The sequence below is a fragment of the Pistacia vera genome, unplaced genomic scaffold (assembly GCF_008641045.1).
Source record: "Pistacia vera cultivar Batoury unplaced genomic scaffold, PisVer_v2 Contig189, whole genome shotgun sequence".
In the NCBI taxonomy this organism is placed as follows: domain Eukaryota; kingdom Viridiplantae; phylum Streptophyta; class Magnoliopsida; order Sapindales; family Anacardiaceae; genus Pistacia; species Pistacia vera.
In genome coordinates, this window is record NW_022195989.1 from 222,861 (window position 1) to 243,704 (window position 20,844).

At 35.8% G+C, this 20,844-nt stretch overlaps 5 protein-coding genes across 5 annotated transcripts; 3 read left to right on the plus strand and 2 right to left on the minus strand.

Annotated features, from left to right (window-relative positions):
* Positions 1–3: 3 nt before the first annotated feature.
* LOC116127088 (protein HEADING DATE 3B-like) lies at positions 4–4,023 on the plus strand. The gene is made up of 4 exons (XM_031412760.1): positions 4–658; positions 1,065–2,047; positions 2,687–2,738; positions 2,847–4,023. Exons 1-4 carry the CDS (start codon positions 434–436, stop codon positions 3,855–3,857), a joined length of 2,271 nt encoding a protein of 756 aa, XP_031268620.1. The 5' UTR covers positions 4–433; the 3' UTR covers positions 3,858–4,023.
* Positions 4,024–4,597: 574 nt separating this feature from the next.
* Positions 4,598–9,578, minus strand: LOC116127090 (uncharacterized RNA methyltransferase BT_0643). Its single transcript, XM_031412762.1, has 10 exons — positions 9,205–9,578; positions 8,311–8,553; positions 7,922–8,080; positions 7,045–7,154; positions 6,758–6,866; positions 6,093–6,248; positions 5,872–5,987; positions 5,579–5,745; positions 5,171–5,301; positions 4,598–5,095 (listed from the first exon to the last, which is right to left on the minus strand). Exons 1-10 carry the CDS (start codon positions 9,556–9,558, stop codon positions 4,988–4,990), a joined length of 1,653 nt encoding a protein of 550 aa, XP_031268622.1. The 5' UTR covers positions 9,559–9,578; the 3' UTR covers positions 4,598–4,987.
* A 161-nt stretch (positions 9,579–9,739) lies between these two features.
* LOC116127160 (40S ribosomal protein S30) lies at positions 9,740–11,509 on the plus strand. The gene is made up of 3 exons (XM_031412818.1): positions 9,740–9,861; positions 9,956–10,093; positions 11,220–11,509. The coding sequence occupies exons 1-3, from the start codon at positions 9,858–9,860 to the stop codon at positions 11,264–11,266; spliced, it is 189 nt and encodes a 62-aa protein (XP_031268678.1). The 5' UTR covers positions 9,740–9,857; the 3' UTR covers positions 11,267–11,509.
* Positions 11,510–13,953: 2,444 nt separating this feature from the next.
* Positions 13,954–15,689, plus strand: LOC116127103 (glycosyltransferase BC10). The gene is made up of 2 exons (XM_031412771.1): positions 13,954–14,466; positions 14,755–15,689. The coding sequence occupies exons 1-2, from the start codon at positions 13,954–13,956 to the stop codon at positions 15,391–15,393; spliced, it is 1,152 nt and encodes a 383-aa protein (XP_031268631.1). The 3' UTR covers positions 15,394–15,689.
* A 324-nt stretch (positions 15,690–16,013) lies between these two features.
* Positions 16,014–20,588, minus strand: LOC116127080 (IAA-amino acid hydrolase ILR1-like 4). Its single transcript, XM_031412751.1, has 5 exons — positions 20,078–20,588; positions 19,408–19,533; positions 18,259–18,573; positions 17,159–17,287; positions 16,014–16,728 (listed from the first exon to the last, which is right to left on the minus strand). Exons 1-5 carry the CDS (start codon positions 20,441–20,443, stop codon positions 16,321–16,323), a joined length of 1,344 nt encoding a protein of 447 aa, XP_031268611.1. The 5' UTR covers positions 20,444–20,588; the 3' UTR covers positions 16,014–16,320.
* Positions 20,589–20,844: the final 256 nt, after the last annotated feature.

Genomic DNA, 20,844 nt, shown 5'->3' on the forward strand with positions numbered 1-20,844 from the left:
ATATCTATCTATCTATCTCACTTTAGTGCTTTTGTTTATTTTGTTTTCTTACCTGACATTACATTCTATGTTGCCACCACCTCCATTCAATCCATATTTGCTGTTTGTTGATGGATTCTTGATTATGGGTGATTCTCTGAGACGGGTTCTGAACTTTTTGGCCTGAGGATTTGATTTCATCAACTAGGTTGGTTTGTGTTGTTGGTGTGCTTGTTCATGTGTTCTTGTTGTTGGTTTATGGTTTTAAGCCACAGGATTTGTTTCTTTGAGGTGTGTTGATCTTTGAGTGCTGTGAATTTGGCAAACTTTGTTGGGTTTTTTATGGGATTATGTTGTGATTTTGGTGGAAGAAATTGTGGTTTTAGTGAGTTGAATTTGTGGTGAAGGACTAGAAGAGGAGAGGAGAGGAGAGGAGAGGAGAGGAGTGGAGAGAATGAGAGGAGGAAAAGATGAGATGAAGGTGACTAGTCCTATGTTTCCAAGGCTTCATGTGAACGATACAGAAAAAGGGGGGCCAAGGGCGCCTCCAAGGAACAAAATGGCTCTCTATGAACAGCTAAGTATTCCATCTCAAAGGTTAGGTTCTGGCTCAGCATCCATGTTGCCTCTTCCATCTAGCAGTGGCAGTAGCTTGGTTCCTTCAATGTCATCCAGCAATGTGAGTTTGAATATCTATGGTTGTTTTTTGTAAAAATCCTTAAGTTCATATCTGTAATTGTTTCCATTACTTGTAGTTTGTACTTGTGATCATGAACTTTCAGTTCTGATTGAGTTGTGATGCCACGAACAAGTTTTGGTTTATACGTTTTGGATTCTTATTCATTTAATTACGCAATGTGATTGTAGATGTGATCTCAGAACACCCTTTATATTGTTTTGACCCTTTCAGGGTGCTTTTTTTCTCCTTAGTCGAAAATTTATTTGATTTTCAGAAGAAGCGCTTTTCTGATTTGTGTGGTAATTGTTGATGGAAGGTCTTAACTTATGTTGATTTTATTAGTAACTTGCTGTGTGATTTTAAGTACTGCGCAATTTTGATGGTTTGATTATATTCATCATTGAAGGGTGGTGATCATGAAAGGAGTGTGTTTAGCCAATTCTGCAACTCCCCTGCACCTCCTTTTTTGCCTGAGAAAATTCATTCTTATGGGTCCAGTGGTATCAAGCGGGACACTGTGATGACAAATCAACAATGGAAAACCATGACACCTACAAATTACCAGAGTCTGAATACTGGAGGACCATTGTCATCAACTGCTAAAAGCACTTCATTTAAACAAGGTAACTTCTCCAACTTCAGGAATTTTGCGTTGAAGAAATTTGGAGATGAGAATGATTTTAGAGTTTCCAGCTCTGGCCAGTTAGGAATAGCCCCACAGTGTAGCAATAGACAACACAGCAAAGATCGAGAATACAAGCTGAAGAAAGGATCTGGCCCTAGAGATCTGAATTCTAAATCTCATTTGAAGAACCAAAATGAAGAGAATGTAAAATTTTCTCAGACAAGTCAGGACCCTGAGGGAAAGTCTACGCCAATCCCATTGGGTAGAGTCAGGAATTTAGCAGACGTGTCTTCTAGACTAGTACCTAAAGTTAAGCATTCAGAATCATTAAAGAAAGCACATTCATCTTTGAACCAAGAAAATAGAAGGAGTTCGATTGATATTTTAAATGGTTTACATGGGACTAATGCTCGCTTACATCTAGAGAGTGAGGCTTTGAGGGACGAGATGGCCCTTAGAGATGGCATTTTGATGGAAACCACGAGGGACATGAATAAGGAAAATTCTTATAAGGTGAGAAATGAATCATGTTTGAGACTGTCACCCGGAGATAATAATAGTAGTCCTCATGAACTTGAAAATGGCAGTGAGTGCCTTGAAGAGCAAAATGGCCGATCCGTGCAAGTGAGAGAGGTAGACAGACGTGATGATGTTTCTAATACCTCAATGGTGGATTCGTCATCAGCTTTGGGTATTTCCCCTGATGATGTTGTAGGAGTCATTGGTGAGCAGGAATTCTGGGAAGCGAGAAGAGCTATCATCAAGTAAGTATCTCCATCTGGCTGTTTCAATGAACACATCTACTTCTTATCATCCGTATAAAAGATTAGTTCATTGTTTTTAATTTATGAATGGTTATCTTTGTAATTTTTTCTAGCCAAGCAAGTTATATGGTCCTTTTCAGATGTCTGCAGTATTTGTATTGTACGTAGTATCTTCAGCCCTGACCTAGACATTGTAACTAGGTGCCCATAAGCTTGTGCAACAGGTTCAACATCCATGGATGATAATCTCAATATTGTCTTTCAATGAGTTTCCTCAGGGGCAGTAAGGGCTTATGATCTGTGCTTGATTTGGACTGATTAATCTTGGATTGATTTAGGTTTTTATCACTGAAATGGGGGAAGGCGGAATGATAAGAGTCATGCAGGGCAACTCCAAATCGAATTGTTCTAGTGCTTTTAGATCAGATATTGCTTGATGCAAAGTCTATTAGATTTTGTATTATGTTGTCAGACCTGCTTCCTGGATACAGTCATATATTGCTTGTGGTTGAATAATTTGATCGATAATTTTTTGAAAATCATATGATCCTAATCTGGTTATAATTTTTAACTTTTTGCAATGCATGATATTAATTATTATTTAGTGATCTTGATAAACTTTTATGCTGCTTCTTTCAGCCAACAAAGAGTCTTTGCGGTTCAAGTATTTGAGTTGCATAGACTTATGAAGGTAAGCTGATAATTTTCTAAAACTAACGCTCATTCATGCTTTCTTGGGTTTCTGATCGAAATCTGTGAAAGGAAAACAAAATTTAATGGGATTTTTTAATTGAAACAGGTACAAAAATTGATTGCCAAATCACCACATTTGTTGTTTGAAGATAATCTCTATGTAGACAAACCTTCATTAAATGTACCTCAAGTGAAGAGATTGCGAGCTGAGTATGATCTACAAACAACACCCCGTATTGTGAAGGCTAAAGATCAGTCTGAGAACCCAGATCTCAATGCTGAATGTGCAGATGAGAATGCAGTTGCTAATTTTGCTCATTCTTCTGTCAACACTGACACCAGCAAAGGACTTGTTAACCAACGATCAAATTATTTGGTAAATGAACCACCGGCAGCTCCAACAAGGAACATCAAACCATCTCCGTGGTGTTTCCCACCCCCTGGAAATCAGTGGTTAGTTTCCGTAATGTCACCTTCAGAAGGACTTGTTTATAAGCCCTACACAGGCCCATGCCCCCCAACGGCAGGCTTTGTGGCACCATTTTATGGCAGCTGTGGTCCTATGAGCTTAAATCCTTCTAGTGGAGACTTCTTGAACACAGCTTATGGTATTCCAGCATCTCACCACCAAGGGCTTGGAATTCTTCTGGGATCGACTCCTTTCGGTCAGACCTACTTTCCACCATACGGCATGCCGGTAATGAATCCATCTGTTTCAGGTTCAGTGGATGAGCAGATGAGTCCGTTTCCTGGAGCCCGGTCAAAGGACGATCATTTCTCAATGGTGGACACTAACTTCATGATGCCTCATCAAAATTCACAGAACATGTCAAGTCAGATGAGTCGAGCAATCTCTCGTTGTTTTGGAAAATTTCAGGCTTCAAAAGAAAGTGAGATACAGGGAAGTACAGCAAGTAGTCCCTCTGAAAGAGCCACTGGGGATGCACTTCCTCTCTTCCCCATGGAACCAATAGTTCAAGCATCAGATATTAATGCTCAGACCAGTGAGGAGCAGAGTCGGGTGATTAAAGTTGTACCGCATAACAGTAGATTAGCAACAGAATCAGCTGCTCGGATTTTCCAGTCCATACAAGAAGAAAGAAAACACTATGATTAATGTATCTTGCAATTCGCTTCATATTTGGTTCTTATAAGACATTATGAAGGGAAACAGATTAAGTTATCAAATATTCAATACTTCTGTATCAGTAATCATATGTTTACAACTTACTTTCGAAAGATGTACATTTACTCAATGATTGAAAAGGATTCATTTTTCCTTGTGAAGTTGCTTCCTTTCCAAGTTAGTTTTCTACTGTTTACAGATAGTAGATTTTTTAAATGAAACAGCACTGAACTCCTTGCCTATGGTTGAAAGCTTCGGCTTAAACCAAAAGAATATAGCCACAAGTGAATCTGCAGAGACTTTTCTGGTATTTCTGCTCTAGTATTATTCAGTAATGTATTCAGCAACAACTTTGCTTTAGAATTGGCACTTATTTGAGTATCCAGGATTGTCTGCAACATGCGAATTATAGCAGGAACTTTTTCTAAATTTTCTTTATCAGAAACTATTGATCTTTTACTGATAGTGAGATGAAATTACAATTTCCTGGAAGGTTGTCACATTAGGTACAATATTTTCTGGATCAATTCCTCATAGTGTCACAGACATCAAATGTACAGAAACCGTGAAAATAACATGCTCATCAGTAAAGTATAATATGATATAATCTTAAATACGAAATAAAAGTTTCAGGTAAAGTTGTTACAGAAATGGAATTTGGGGCTCGCGAATAAAATTTTTGGTGCAATAATCATTTCTGAGAGTCTAAAGATATGATCAAGTTAACCAGACTTCAAACTTAGATTTTATTTGAAACTTCTCTCACAGTACATGAATAAAGTTACAAAAGTTGAATAACAAAGAAGGTCCAAATGGGGCATAAATTTGGATTTTGGACTAACCATATGGAACTCGAGCTATTTATTTAACATTAATCAACAAACTCCATCAACCAACAATGATCAAGTTCTTTATCCTGGTAACTATAAACACTGAAACTAAAATTAACGACATAGCTGAAAATCACGCCACCAGATATTTTCCCACAATGATCTATCAGCTGCCAAGTTTGCGAGCAACCGAGCAGCTAGGATGAATATGCAAGGAGAATTGCTTGAGAGATTGACAATGAATCAAAATCTAGGCTCGAAAGGTTGGCACATGATAATTGCGGCCAAAGGTCAAGATAGTTCCAGTAGGCAAACACATTCGATATGCGGAGTGTGAGGGAACATGTCCACTGGCTGTAGGCTTTTGAGTTTGTAACATCCTTTAATATTTTGCTCTGTCTGCAGAAAGGATTTCTAGAGTTATGACTGCAGAGAGCTTGAAAGACAACAAGAGTTATTGGTAAACATACATACCACACCATGACAAAGGTAATCAAGGTCACGTGCACATGTGGCTGGATTACACGATACGTAAACAATGCGTGGTGCCTTAAGCTTTAGCAGGAACTTAATCAATTTCATATGCATACCAGGGCGGTTTGGATCTGCATGATTTGTGACATTAAACCAAAAAAGTTGAAAAAATAGACTGAACAGAAAGAAAGAAAATAGTATTGGGTGCAATCTCTAACTGAAGTAAATATCAAATAATGAAGATTATAAATTTCATTTCATTCAACTTCCCTGCCTGACCAGAACAATGTAAAAGAAACTGTATCACAGTGTAGTCTGTATCTAATTGGCTTAGGCTTATCAATTATCAGTAAAGAACAAAATCATGTCTTATAATCAAATTATTCTATAGTTGATAGAGAAGACGACCTGAAATGACAATGTCGGGCTTTGGAAACTCATTGCCAAAATTTTCACCAATTTTGTTGAGGTCCCCTTGGACAAAATTAGCATTAGAAATACCATTCAATGTGGCATTTCTATGTGCATCTGATATAGCTTGAGGAACTACTTCATAGCCATAAACATGTTTAACCCTGCCAACAAGGAATGACAATGGCAGACGATGATTTTAGATACTCTTAAGCTTAAAAACCAATTTAACAGAAATAATAGACTGGGAAGACTCAACAAGTAAAACCTAATGAAGTGAGGAGATATACTTTCTTGCAAGGGTCAAGCCAATGGTGCCAGTTCCACAAAATAGGTCAAGCACAATTTCTGAGCCATCTCCTCTGAGACCAGCACAATCTTCAATAAGTTTATATAGAACCTCTGCCTAAACAATGTAGATCTTTGCATTTACAGTTAACCCACGAAACTATACGGTAAATTTAAGCAAGAGATAGAGGATACTAGTTGGAGCAAGCATGGGCTGGCATACCTGGTGAGTATTTGTTTGGAAGAAAGAGTTGGCTGAGATTTGAAACGTAAGCCCTCTTAAGGTCTCAGTGATGGTAGATTTCCCATATAAAGTGTGCTCCTCCTCCCCAACAGATGTGTTACCAACAGAAGAATTGACATTATTCATAATACTAACCTATCAATCATCAGAAATTTTTTTTAGAAAGAAACATGGATAAATGAAAACGTAAAAAGGCAATGAACATAGGACCAGGTAATTCAAAAATAGATGAACAAATATACAGAAGTAAAAGACAGAAAAGACATCAACCAGTGCAAGTCAAAGGATTACTGAATAATTCATGGGCACAATATCTTTTGGTCATACGCACATAGTTATGTTTTCGCTTTCTGCTTTAGGCTATCAAATCAATGTTGAACCAACCAACTATGTGCATTACCCTAAAAAATCAATGTTGATCCAACCAACTAGGACCTGACCCTATCCAGTATTTTGATTACAAAGAACTGATCTTAATAGGCTGGAACCAGTTTGGTGGTCAAATTTATTCAACCTGCAGTCCTATCAACAAAATTATTTCAACCAAAGCATCTGAGTCACACAAATTCTAGTTCACTATAACAAGGAAAATCACAAAAAGCTTGCTTTCAAACATATTGAAATTTGAAATTTCCTGTACAAACCACTTCAGGAATTGAAGATATTTTCTCAACCAGCGGCTTCAGCAGGTCTGGTTCGTAAGAAGATGTTACGAAATTGACCATGAGTTCAGGCAGACCAGTCTTCACATCCCTGGAGAGTAATATAGCAATTAAATCTAAGGGGATATAGCTTTCTACAACAACTATAGCCCCATGAACTCAGAGAGTGCAAAATATGCTAAAAGCCATCACGTAATCAAATGAAATATCCAAAGTATATACTGAATGTAAGCAATTGAAGACGATATGATCTACAGTAATCAAAGTACCTTCCAGATCTTAGCATTAAATGCTTGAGGAATCCTGCATGAGAGTGGACATCATAAGGAGACAGACCTAATTGTGAGTCTCTCCAACAATCTTGGACAGCAGCAAGGACCTATGTAATAAAATGAGATCAAAGAGCAGTCAAAAGTCAATTTCTCCCACACATTCAAAAATAATTTAATCAATAAATAATGGTTTAATCATAACTTAAAAGCTGCAGAAATTAAACAGCAGGATAAAGCAATGTTCTTTAATCCATATGAACCCACTAACTTTACAATGTTGAGTTTTAGAAGTGGCAAATCTTAGCATGCATAATACAAGCAACCAAAGAACATGAAGATGCTTTGATTAGCATGAAAATATCATTGACATTTATATATCACAAGCTTTTGCAGATTATTCTCATTTATTCCTCACCAACTTCAGAATCATCTACAACCATCTAAAATAGACCTGCCCTGATCTAGCTTATCCTGCCAAATGTGATGGCTACTTCAAACCCTTCCAAAGAATATTTCACCAAGTTGCATATCCTGAAGTACACTCATGCTTTATTGGAGTTTACTGTTACCACTCTGCAGCCTGCTGAGTGCATGCAGCTTAGACTCAGCAAACATCTCAAAGCTCATTACGTACACTATAAAGATTCTTACACCTTTAGTGTATTTTTCTCCTAATTTATTAATGAATGTGGAATTCTATATGATATTATTGGTGCCACTATCAGCATAGAAGACATGTATAAATGAGAGATCTCTGATTTTATCTACACATGTTAAGTAAACTTATCCTGGAAATTTAAAGGCAAAAGCTAATATATAGCATATGCACATAAGAATAAAGAACTTCAATTGTAAAAATAAAAACACAGCATACCACATTGGCAGGCTCACTTTGCAATAAGCATTTGTCAACGTTCAAAACCTTATCAAAAAAGCCAGGAGCATGTAATCCTAGTGCATAATTCACTTCACCATCCCCTTTCTCAAATGATTCTTTAGGCAACCATCTTTTAGAACCAAATGAGAACTCCATCTGCAGAATCAAGAAATTAGAAGCTGAGAATTTCTGCTTAGTTCATTCATTAAGTTATTTACATTTATGCAGAAACTGATAAAATATAAGTGCTCTCTCTGTAATTTCACACCAATAGTAGGTTCAGTATTTGATATAAAGATTACCAAAAGCTGAAGAAAAAAAATAAGACACAGAGAAACAATGGCTTTTTTAACTAAGCCAAATTGGACATAGTTTATTACACTAACCTTATTTCTATAATTAAATTGAATACCACAGGGAACAATGGGCTTCATAACGCAAGAGTTTTCTGGGTCTTTATCAGAAAATCTTCCAACATGTACCACCAGATCACGGACTTGTTGTTCCTTTTCTCTAAGTTGAGCCTCATAAGACAGGTTTTGCGTCTTACAACCTCCACAGTATGAAGCATACTCACAAGGGGCATCCACAGCATCCCAATGAGGAGATATTGTCTTTATCTTGGTCACCTGCAATTTCAAGAGAGCAAATTAACATTACAAAGATGGGCAGCATAATGGTCCTCCCCCTGTATCATAATTAGGCCAGTAAAAACAAGGAAAAAATGGAAACAATTACCAATTACCCACTTTATTATACTAAAATGATGTGTATAATCCACAATTTCTTACCACATTGACTTTGCATATAACTAATAAGATGCTAGGCACTACCACAATACCGTTACAAAAACCATTTATGTTATACCCTAACATTTTCCACATAAAAAGAAATCAAACATTCCCATTTCTTTTCTTCCTATGCCCCTCAAATTTACTCATTAATCAAACAGAACCAACAAACATTTTCATGACTTGTTACTTTTAGAAAAGTAAAAGCCTTAGCATAATATTTACCGATTGGACAGTCACTGAAATGAGGTCTAAAATCCATATTTACCACAAATTTTCTCATCAAACAGAACCAAACTAACCAAAACTTCAAGACTTCTTTACTTAAACAAAGTAAAAACCTGAGCACAAATAAACAAAAAAAAAAAAAAAACAAAGACCCAATTTTGCAAATACTCTCAGCAACCAAAAAAACCCCACAACAATGTTGTGAATTATAAACACAACAACAATTAAGCTTGAAACTTTAAACTACAAACATCAACAAACCTCAGCGTAATTTCCTTTCTTGCGTGTAACTCGGCCAACAAACTTCTCACCAGGGAGTACACGGTCACACAGAACAATGAAGCCAGTGTCTGCCACCTTGCACAGTCCTTTCCCTTTAAAAGCTAAGCTCTCACATACCAGCTCAAGTTCTTGCCCCCTCTTTGGAAAGTATGAACCACCCTTGTTGCTGTTACTTTTGCTCTTGTTGTTGTTGTTTATGCTGTATTGGGTTTGTTCTTGTTGCTGTTCTGGTTGTGGGTGCTGAGTGAAAGAGAGAGAGGCAATAGTGCATGAAGCAGAGCGGAATTTTAGAAGCCATGGACATGTTAGATGTTTCAAGGTGTGGCTTTGCATTTTGGGTGTTGGTTCTTTTTTTTTTTTGAGGAGGGAAAGGGCGGAGCAGGAGAGGGAGCGGTTGGGTTTTTGTGATATAGGGCATTTTCGTGATTATGCAAATGCGCGGAGGGTACTTTTGTCTACCTATTTAGGATATGAAAACTACGACGTCGTTTTTGTTTGCATCAACCAGCTGATCCCAGCCATTGGATCTACGCAAACAACCCAAATAAATATCGCCTCTTCAAAAACCCTAACCCTAAATCGTGCAACCTTTCTCTTTCTCCGAGACGAAGAAGATACAGTGACAATCAGCCATGGGTAACTGCAATCCCCCTCGCTTGTTCACGAAGTCCAGCGATTTAGATTGGTTCGCTGTCTTTGAATTTCTTATGACTGCTTTAATTTTGTGTAGGTAAGGTGCACGGATCGCTGGCACGTGCCGGAAAGGTGAGAGGTCAGACACCGAAGGTGGCCAAGCAAGACAAGAAGAAGAAGCCACGTGGACGTGCCCACAAGCGCATGCAGTACAATCGCCGTTTTGTCACTGCTGGTCAGTAATCAATCCTCACTGCTTATGTCTTTCGGGTTTTTTTTTAATTTTATTTTTTATTTATGTTTATGGATAGTATTGGTTCGATGTTGTGTTTGTGTTTATTTGATTTGAGAATTGCTTTTGAGATAAGTGCTTTTTTAAAGCACTTAAAATCACCTTCTAACAAATCCTTTTTGATGTTCTGTATATGTTTATTTGATTTGGTAAGTGCTTTCACGAAGTACATCTAGAAAAAAAAATCTAGTTTAGTGTATGTCCAACCGAAAATTGTTTTTGTTCCTGGAAAGCAATTGTGTCTTATTTTAATGAACATTAAAGAGTAAATATTGAAGCAAATTTGGCAGTGCTCAGCGCTCCCAAATGCAGTTGAGGAATGATGGTATTCTGTTTGGTTCTCTGGAAAATGGTGAACGGAAATGGGGAAGGAAAGTGCAGTAAATATTGCAGTAAAAACTGATCTCATAACGATAGTCAAACCAGGACGAAATGCATAGGATAAATTGCAATGATGCATTCAATTTGTGGGGATCATTCCAAATGGCCCTCGCTGACCTGTGAAACTTGAATGCACCCACTGCGAGTGTGTTTATGCTGTTTTGAGATCACCATTTTTTTCTTTAGCTTCATTATTACTAATGATGGCTACGTTTAGTTCATTTTTTTTCCTTTGTGATAATGTGGTATTGGATTTCACATGGTCTTTCTGATCCATTAAAACATAGATTCAATACCTTTCTAAGCCATTATTCTTCTATGTTGCAGTTATCATGATTTGTATCCTTTGTTTTGTAATGGGCATATTCTGTGTTAGGTTATTGTTTTTGATGTCCTACACTTGAACTTTGAAAGGGTGGCATATAGGGCATCAATGATAAAATTTCATTTCTCGAAAACCTTTCTTGAGTAATCTCCTGTCTATTTATCAAACCGAGGGAATCTGTAGTTAGACCAAACCGCAGCGAATACCATTATAGGTATAGTCATTTGGAATAACAATTCCACATACTCACAGATGCAATTTTGACCCGCATTAGTAATGATGTTTTCAAACCATGCTTGCAGTATGTTATCATGCATTTGTTTGTGATTAAATTCTTAATACTAGAGCTTTTCATTTCTGCAGTTGTTGGCTTCGGAAAGAAGCGTGGACCCAACTCTTCAGAGAAGTAAACTCAAAGTTACTGTGCAGTTTTGGATTAGCCTTATGGAGTTTCATGCGAAAGAGAAAAACACTTCTATTTTATTCAACTTCTTTAGCCCTACTACTTCTTAGTTATCCTTCTTTATGAACTGAAATTTGTTTTTTTGAAACAATTTTGTTTGGTTTAGGATGGAAATTTGATATCAGTTCATGTGGATATCAAGCATTGTATTCTGTTGTTTAAACTAATTTCAGCATGAATCAAATTCATTTTGAATCAAACTGGAAGACGACACAAGAATCAGATGCCGCAAAATTTATTTTAAAACATAACAACAGGGATCTTATTCTGCAAAACTTTAAAAAGGAACCCAGAAAAGAGAAGTATGAGTAAGATACTATTTTATATCCAAATAAAGGGTTGAAATATTATTTTACTATCTAAATATAATTTTTATTTTTAATTCTACCATTATTGTGACCTAACATCATATCATATCATATTCTCTTTTTTTATCATTATTCATCAAAACCCTTCTAACCTTATTTTCGTTACATTCGTTATAATAATATTATGTTTACTCACGATCTTATTAACCATTTTACTATCATGTATAAATATAAAGTGTAGTACTAATACCATACGCATAGTATGGGTACCATATGTAATTTTAACAAAGGATAATAAGATGGTTAGTAAGGTCGTGAGTAAGCATAACATTACTCTTTTCGTTAATCGTCGACAATCAAGCGATTAGAATTTGTGTAACTGTCTCTCCCAAGGCAAATTTTAATCAATTATAATCATCAAAATTCAACATTTCACCACCAAAAGACTCGTTAACTTTCTCTCTTTAAAAGCCCCAACAGTCTAGATCAAATTTATTTTTTATTTGCTGTCGGAATATAAATTTGGACAGTAAAATGGTATTTTAAAAGTTTGTAGGTGAGAAAATGTCATTAAGCCATTATTTGGATGAGAAAAAATCGTTAACTCAAAAAAGCATCATATTCTTTATGTTTCTGGTACTTGCTATAATATCCTTATGCCTTTGGTTTAAGAAGTAAAGTTTTAGTTAATTCCTTATGATAAGATAATCAATTCAAATCTAAGTGGACTTTTGCAAGTCAAAAAGCCACAGCAAATCTACAATAAAGCTCAATATCTTTTGGATTGTGATTCAGAAATGAATTATTCAAGAAAATAAGAATTTAGTTTAATAATTTTTGGTAGACATTAGCAATCTTTTTAACATGCAAAAGTACTTTTGAGTTCTAAATTTAAGAAAATTATGAAACATGCCTGCTAATCTAATCACCCCATACAATTATGTTACTTAATGTTAGTTATCAATCTAATCACCCTTATTAGTGTTTGGAATGAATACTCAAATTCAATAGCTCATGAAACTCTTTTAACTCTTTTACCATCAAGTCATCCAGTAATGGTTATACTATGTGACTTTAATCATTCCAAAAATTAATACAAATATTAAAAAAAATGTGATTACATGTTTCTAATTGACATAAAAGATTAACGCATTAGATAATACGATTCAATCTCGACATTACACGTTAATCAAATATATGTTATTTGAAATGAGAAAATTGTTTCATTGTCACAATCATAACACATTACTGAAATTCGTTATATGTATAAGAAAGTCCACTTCTAATTAATATAATGTTTGAATAAAAAGTCATTTGTATTTTTCAAACCAATATCGTCCAAATTCATAATGAAAAAAATAATAATAAATAAATAAATAAATTCAACCTCTCATATATGTTGATATTGAAACACTTATATTTAAACATACCGAGTCTAAGTTTATTTATTTATTTCTAAAAATGGTTCGAGTTTGATAATATTGTAATATCACAGCCTTAAACATAATGCTTAATGGAGGTAATAAGATTTCATTTGATTAAAGGTGACAATTTCAATACTCACCGTTATTTCCGATGAACCTTATTTTTATCAGTCAGTTTAGTGTTGATGCCTACAACATCGCCACACATAAAAATACAAAAACAAAATCAGATTGTAATAAGTTTCTCCGAACTGAACACTTGTCCTTTCTCTCTTTCTTCAATAAGGACAATATGTTTAAAGCTTTAATTTGACCAACCTGAAAGTTTTAAAACACCCCACGTTGAGAGAACTCATTGACAACTCCTCCCATGAAAGTTTCAAAGCTTCTTTGTTGCAGATCATTTATTGTTTTCAATTATTTTCAAGAATTAATGCAAAAGTCTTAACCAAATTTCAATCTCTTGTTTCTTAAAACGTTTTCAACCTTTCATAACAGCATTAAAAACATTATTGGAAAATGGTAACTGTTGTGTCTCATCTTCTTTCTCATAATAATCATGTTACATGCTGTAGCTGCATTTGTCAAGACGCTAGGATGAAAATTTTGTTGTTTCTTTGAAACTTTGTACCTCTAGTGGTTAAAGATTCTTTTCTGGGTAAGTACCCATTTGTCAAGGAATGATTTTGTATGCTTGTTTGTGGTGATCTTTGAATTTGATGTATGTAAGATTTTGATGATATTGTGTGATATGATGATCCTAGAAATGCAAAACTTAAATACCCTTATGGCAAAACTCAAACTTTTTGCAATTTTTTCATTATAAGAAGATTTTGGATTCCAGTTTTTAGAAAATTTGATAACCAGAAAGCGTTTGAGGTGAAGATATGCAGTCGAGATTGATGGGGTCAATAGAAGAGGGTAAGGCTCCTATTAGACCAAGCCCAACCCCAGCCCCAGCTAGGCCTTTGCCATTGAGACTTGTTCAAGTTATCTTGATGTGTTTTGTCGTGGGGCTTGGAATTTCGATCATTAGTATGCATGCTATGAAATTTTTGTCAATGAAATATATTGCTCCTATAGCTCCCTCCATTATTCAGGCTTGTTTTCAAGATGCACTTAGTATAGAATCCTTGGTTAGGCCTCCAGCAGAATTGTCACATTCAATGAATGACACAGAGTTGTTATGGAGGGCTTCATTTGATCCTAGAATGAAGGAATATCCATTCAAAAGAGTTCCCAAGGTTGCCTTCATGTTCTTGACAAAGGGGCCATTGCCCCTGGCACCTTTCTGGGAAAAGTTCTTCGAGGGCGGCCCTTCGGAGCATTATTCCATCTATGTTCATTCACATCCAGCTTATGTTGCCAATTTTACACCTTCTTCTGTGTTTTACAAGAGACAAATCCCAAGTCAGGTATTCACCATCTTTCTCTTTGCATAATTGTTTCTTTTTCTTGAATTGATTGAAGGTTTTATGTGAGATTCAGTGTGAAAGAGTTGGATCCCTGTGTCTCTGAATGCTAGGTTTTTATCATTTTGATTTCTTTAAAGAAATTTTTTAAAAGAATGAATGGACTAATTTAATAAGAACATTTGCTTAATGGGAATTGATCTCTTATTTCTTCTTCTATGTTGATTTGCTTGCTCTTTCTTGAGTTTCTATACAGATATGATTATTCATGAATCCTTCCATTCTTTGCAGCCAGCTGAATGGGGAATGATGAGTATGTGTGAAGCCGAGAGAAGACTCCTAGGGAATGCATTGCTTGATTTTTCGAATGAATGGTTTGTTCTTCTGTCTGAGGCATGCATTCCTCTCCAGAATTTCACCGTTGTTTATTACTACTTATCAAGATCCAATTATAGTTTTATGAGTTCATATGATGATCCTGGACCCTATGGAAGAGGGCGGTATGATGGGAACATGGCACCTGTGGTCACACTCAATCAGTGGCGAAAAGGGTCTCAGTGGTTTGAAGTCAATCGGATGCTGGCAATCAACATTGTTGGAGACATCACCTACTATCCTAAGTTCAGAGATTTCTGCGTTCCAGGATGTTATGTTGATGAACACTACTTCCCTACAATGCTGACCATTCAAACACCACATCTTCTGGCTAACCGGACCCTTACCTGGACAGATTGGTCGAGAGGCGGTGCTCACCCTGCTACGTTTGGGAAACAAGACATAACTGAGGAATTTTTGAAGAAGATTCTTGAAAGTGAAACTTGCACTTACAATGACCAGCAAGTCTCACTTTGTTTCCTTTTTGCAAGAAAGTTTGCTCCTAGTGCTCTGGAACCTCTATTAGATTTGGCACCCAAAGTTTTAGGATTTTGATCAACGCTTGGTCACTGAGATGCACAACTGGGGAAGAGTTTCGGACAATGATAGTTTAGTCACGCGCTATCCCAGTCTACATTAGGAGGTATTTCATGACTTTGTGCCTTGAGTTTACAGGTTATTTAACCATTAATCTTCAAAGAATTTTGATAGTACAGACAATTAGATTCTACATTAAGCTTCTTAGAAAAGCTCCTTAAACAATAATATGCTATGTTATCTGCTATCAGCCCATCAAATGTAATGTTACTGTAACATACATTAAAAGAAATATTCAATCTCCAATTTGGCAACATATATATATATATATATATATATATATAAGAATGATTCTGCATGTTGAGATGTTTGGCTGTAACTGAGATTGACATTAAACTACTCGATAAAGGGACTCTGGACATTTTCTGGATTTCGACAGTTACGCACTTAAAGATGGCTTCGGCATAAACGGAGCAAGCTGGGTTTGTTATGCTGTATCTCTGATACTGCAATTTAGTTTATGATTACATAAGACAATCTTTCGTTTGGGGCGTCAGTTCTAGTTAAGAAAAAAGGGATCACGTACAGAGAGATTATGTCTGTTGCAAACTTGCAATTAGTAAAGAAGACAGAAAATCTGGTAGAAACATGATTTGAAATAGATGAACGACTAAAACTCTAAAAGAGATTATTTTGATTTGATACTGACAATTGCATACGTTCTTCCTTGCCTAGCCAAAACCAATACCAACAGCGTAAAAATATTTTCTGGGAAGCAAACCTGTAATTCTGATGATAAGATTTGACTAAAACTGGCATAATAATTCATATTTACGAGCGAAAACGGTATAAGAATATATTAATCTCACTTCCATATGTGAAAGAATTTAAGCCAATGCCGGGTATTAGACTCGTTAGGATTTAGGAAGACAGTCCATCAGCAACTCACAGTTCATCATGATGTTTTCCCTCTGGCGAAGAAATTTTTGGTTGGAAATCAAGAAGATACCTTAAAGCCAGTGATGCATGAAGTGCAGCGCCATATGGAAGTGCATCTTCATTGACTGTGAAGTAGGGTGTGTGCACAGATTCAAGCTTCCCAAGTGTCTCATTCTTCATCCCGAGAAAGAAAAAGTATCCAGGCATCACCTCTTGGTAGAATGAAAAATCTTCAGAACCCATTAATGGCTGCATAATACTAACTTTTTGGTTTCCAATCATGTCTCCAGCAACAAGCTGGAAGTACTCATGCAAGTCTTTGTCATTCACAGTTGGAGGAAAGAAAGCTTTACCGTTTTCTTGGAAGGTAACAGTTGCGCTGCACCTCTGCACGGCAGCTTGTCCTGTGATAACCTGTAACAGAAATGAATCAGTCTTTCCAGATGATAAAAATAGCAAATCCTATTGAAGAAAACCCTTTAAAATATTTTAAATAATTTTTTCCAGTCTTAGATAATACTCGAATACTCCAACCCAAGTGAGATTAAACCCACGATTGCATCATCTAGCCCATCTAATGGGAAAGAGATGCCATTAGATTGGGCCACTAGCTAAAATGTTGACAATCCATCTATAATTCAGAGAACTATCCTGATAAAAAGATCATTTAGGTGGGAAAAGTAAAGTAAGAACCTCTCGAACTTAATAGGTTAAAAATCAAGAACTATATGTGTTATATGTGCAATTATGAACACTGTGTGCTTTCTGGTATTTAATCAAATTACGAATTATTGAACAATATGCAGTGATGTTTACTACAAGCTGAAGCTATTCAACTGCTAACCTCCTCAATCCTTTTTTTCAATTGCATGAAGCTCTCCTTTGAAAACGCACGGAAGGTGCCACCAATAGTGACTGAATCTGGAATGACATTGAATGCACCACCCCCTTGAAACTTAGCAACTGTCACTACCTGCAAGTGAATAACTTAATGTTTAAAACACTGGATTCAGAATAGTGCAGCCATTCTAAGATGCTTTATAAATTAATGAGCCATGAGCCATGCTTCTTAGAAACATACTATCAGAAGCAGCAATAAATCATGAATATATTAACTAAAAAGTCTATAGGAGATGCATTTAATCAAAGTCAAACCACTATCTGTATCATGATATTTCTCTCCTTAAAGAAGGCATATAAGATTGTCAGGTACTTCACAAGAGCTTAAATTACTATTGATCTTGTAATGGCATTTTTGGAGAGTCCCTAAACAAATGAGTTGTTCTTGGCTGCCACTTGGATACTGAGATCATGTTCTATTTCTCATTCTCATCAATCCCTAGAGGAACAACTTCTTAAATAAATGATCAGATGACAATAGAATGAACTTGGTGGTCGAACCCACCCAAAGTGTACTTACTGTAACATCCAGAAATTCTAGAGGACCAAATTTATGTAAATTAGAGATGACCTTCACAATGTATTAACAGATTAAATATCTGCTTATTTGCCAGAATTCTGCTTTGTACATCTGAGCTTATAAACATGATAAATCTGTAGTCTGCTGTCTAAAAAGTAATGCAATAGCAACTTCTTGCCAGTAAAAAACAGTTTGCCACGACATATTACAATACATTGTCACAACCACTTTGAGAAGAACCTGGATAGATATATCTAAAACACTATATGCTTCAGAGAGTATAAGCAGTGGTTTCCACTGTGAGATGATGTTGTGTAATTAGGAGAACCAAACATCTAAGGTACCAAATCCAAACTAGGCATCAACAACAGCCTAGAGCAGATTAAAAAGGCTGATGCAGGCCATACAAAGACGAAACATCATCCTATATAATTATAGGTGCACGTGTATCATAAGAAAAAAAATTTCTAAAAGAAGCTAACACGTTGCATAAATATAAGAGACTTTGGAGGTGAAGAAATTACCTGTGAGTCAAGTGGATCAGCTTCACGTGAAATCAGATGTTGCAAACTTACAATCACATTAGAAGCTGCCAATATTGGGTCTATTGAATGCTGGGGGATGGCTGCATGACCTCCTTTTCCACTAATTACTGCTTCAAAGAAGCCACTCCCAGCTAACAGAGGACCGGGCCTGGAGGCCACTTGACCTACAGGTATATCAGGTGAAACATGCAACCCAAAGATAGCCTTAACATTCTCTAATACCCCAGCGTCGATAATTCTCATTGCCCCTCCACCTCCTTCTTCAGCAGGTTGGAAAACAAGAACAACAGTACCCTAGTGAAAAAACAAAATGGTTCAAAATCAGGTATCTATAAAAGTGAGAACAAGGAAGCTTCAATACTTCAAACTTTTAAAGAGAAACATTGTTCATCACATTAATTGATACTATTTTGTATTTCTGAAACAAATAACTAAAAAGTTTGAAATTATCACTTCTGAAGAGGAAGGAGGAAATTAAACTTGGAAGCTTTCACCAGTAAAACTCAAAATTTTAATAGAAGTAATGTGCCACTTTGTAATGTCCAACATTACCCAGTTCATGACCTGATCAATATTGAATTAGAATCAGAAAGATAAACATTCAACTGATGCATCCCAATTCAAAAACCTTTTAAGAAATGAAAGAAAGAAATTTCCATATCAAAATCCCTCTGTCTCTCGCTTTCTTTCAACATGAAATGGATAAAAAGACAAGGGTGAAAATATAAAAAGCTGACAGTGTTGGGCTAGAAATTCTACTTTCTGCGGAAATCAGAGGCAATTTTTGCAACAATGATGTCCAGGGTATGCATTTTTGCATTTCATACATGGTAATAAAGTCACAAAATGACTATCTGAAAGGGAACAGAACAACAAAAAATAATCCTAATCAGAAATTGAGGGCTTAATCACTTTTAGCTCCTAAATACTGTTCTTGGAATATTCCACTTTTAAAGGCATTACACAGTGAAAATTAGACTTCTGCATCAAAAGCCGATCATCATGAAAGAAACACGTAAGTAAAATCAGTTATCTATCCTATATTCCAGTTTCAGAGTCACAATCAAAGAAATAGTATCTTAGTCCAGAAAGAAGTAGAGCTTAACAGGCAACAATAAAGCAACCGACCTTTAACTTTTCAAGGTGCTCCTTAAGGATCTTTGCAGCACCAAGAAGCATAGTGACATGGGCATCATGACCACAAGCATGCATTTTCCCCGGAACTTTGCTCTTGTGCTCCCACTCCACCATTTCCTATCAAAAACATCAGTCCCATCAGTCCAGTTCTCAATAACTTCCTTTCTTCAACCAAAGAAAAAGTTTCCAAATGAAAGGCAAGAGGCCACACAATCATCATCGTGTAATACATAAAAATGTAAAGTGACTCTGTAGTCATCTAAAATCAATAAAAAAAAAAAAAATGAACTCAAATTTCAACAAAAATATCCATTTCCAAATTTCATCTTATTTCACAAAATATTAGCCAATTACTCAAATGAAACTATCACAGCAAAAGCATCTTGTCATCAAACAACATCATTGTAAATACAAAAAATCTAACAAAATCACTAAATTTAAGCATTTTAACTTAATTAAAATAAGTTATGAAAATACAACCAAAATCATCCATTTTCAGAACTCATCTCATTTGACAATATCAGCCTAATGGTTAAACTAAACCAAACGTACATACGAAATTAAAACAACATAAAACATCTTGCAATCAAACAACAGCATTAAAAAAAAAAAAAAATCTCTTTGAGTCAACAAAAAGTAAACTATGAGAATTGAACCAAACCTGCATGGGAAGAGCATCCATATCAGCTCTAATTGCAACAAAAGGAGGTTCACCAGTCCCAATGAAACCGACAACACCAGTAACTGCAACTGGGTATTTATATTTAATACCCATTTTATCCAACTCTTCTCTAATGAGCTTACTAGTCTCAAATTCCTCATAACCCAGTTCAGGATTCTCATGTATCTTCCTCCTAACACCAACCATCCAATCCACAAGCTCCTGCCTTTTGGCATAATCCAACAGCTTTTTGGGAATATCTGAGAACCCATTTGAGCTCAAAGCGCCATAAGAAAATCTAACAAAACTTGGACTAACAAAAAGCAGAGTAGTAACAAACAAAAGAATCCACTTTGAGATACCCATGATTAACAAAAAGAAGGAAAACAAAGGTCAGAAATTTTGAGTTTTACAAACAAAAAGAGAAAATTTATAGGAGAAAACTGATTGGAGTTTCATGTCACGTGAGCTAAATCCAAAGTTTTGGTTTGTCTTTTGAGGATCTTAAGAAGCGGGTCTCAGCATCCTACCAGATATTTTATTAATTAATAATTAATATAGAATATCTTTTAACATTATTATTACTGCATTATATGAAATTTTGGTAAAATATAAAGAATATTTTTTAACAGTAACCCAATCTTGCAACTTGATTTGATGATGGTTACACTCAATACCCACAAGTAACATAATAATAATAGCACAATGATGCTATGGTCACAAACTTTTTTCACAAACTTTCACTCATAAACACAACGGATTAATTT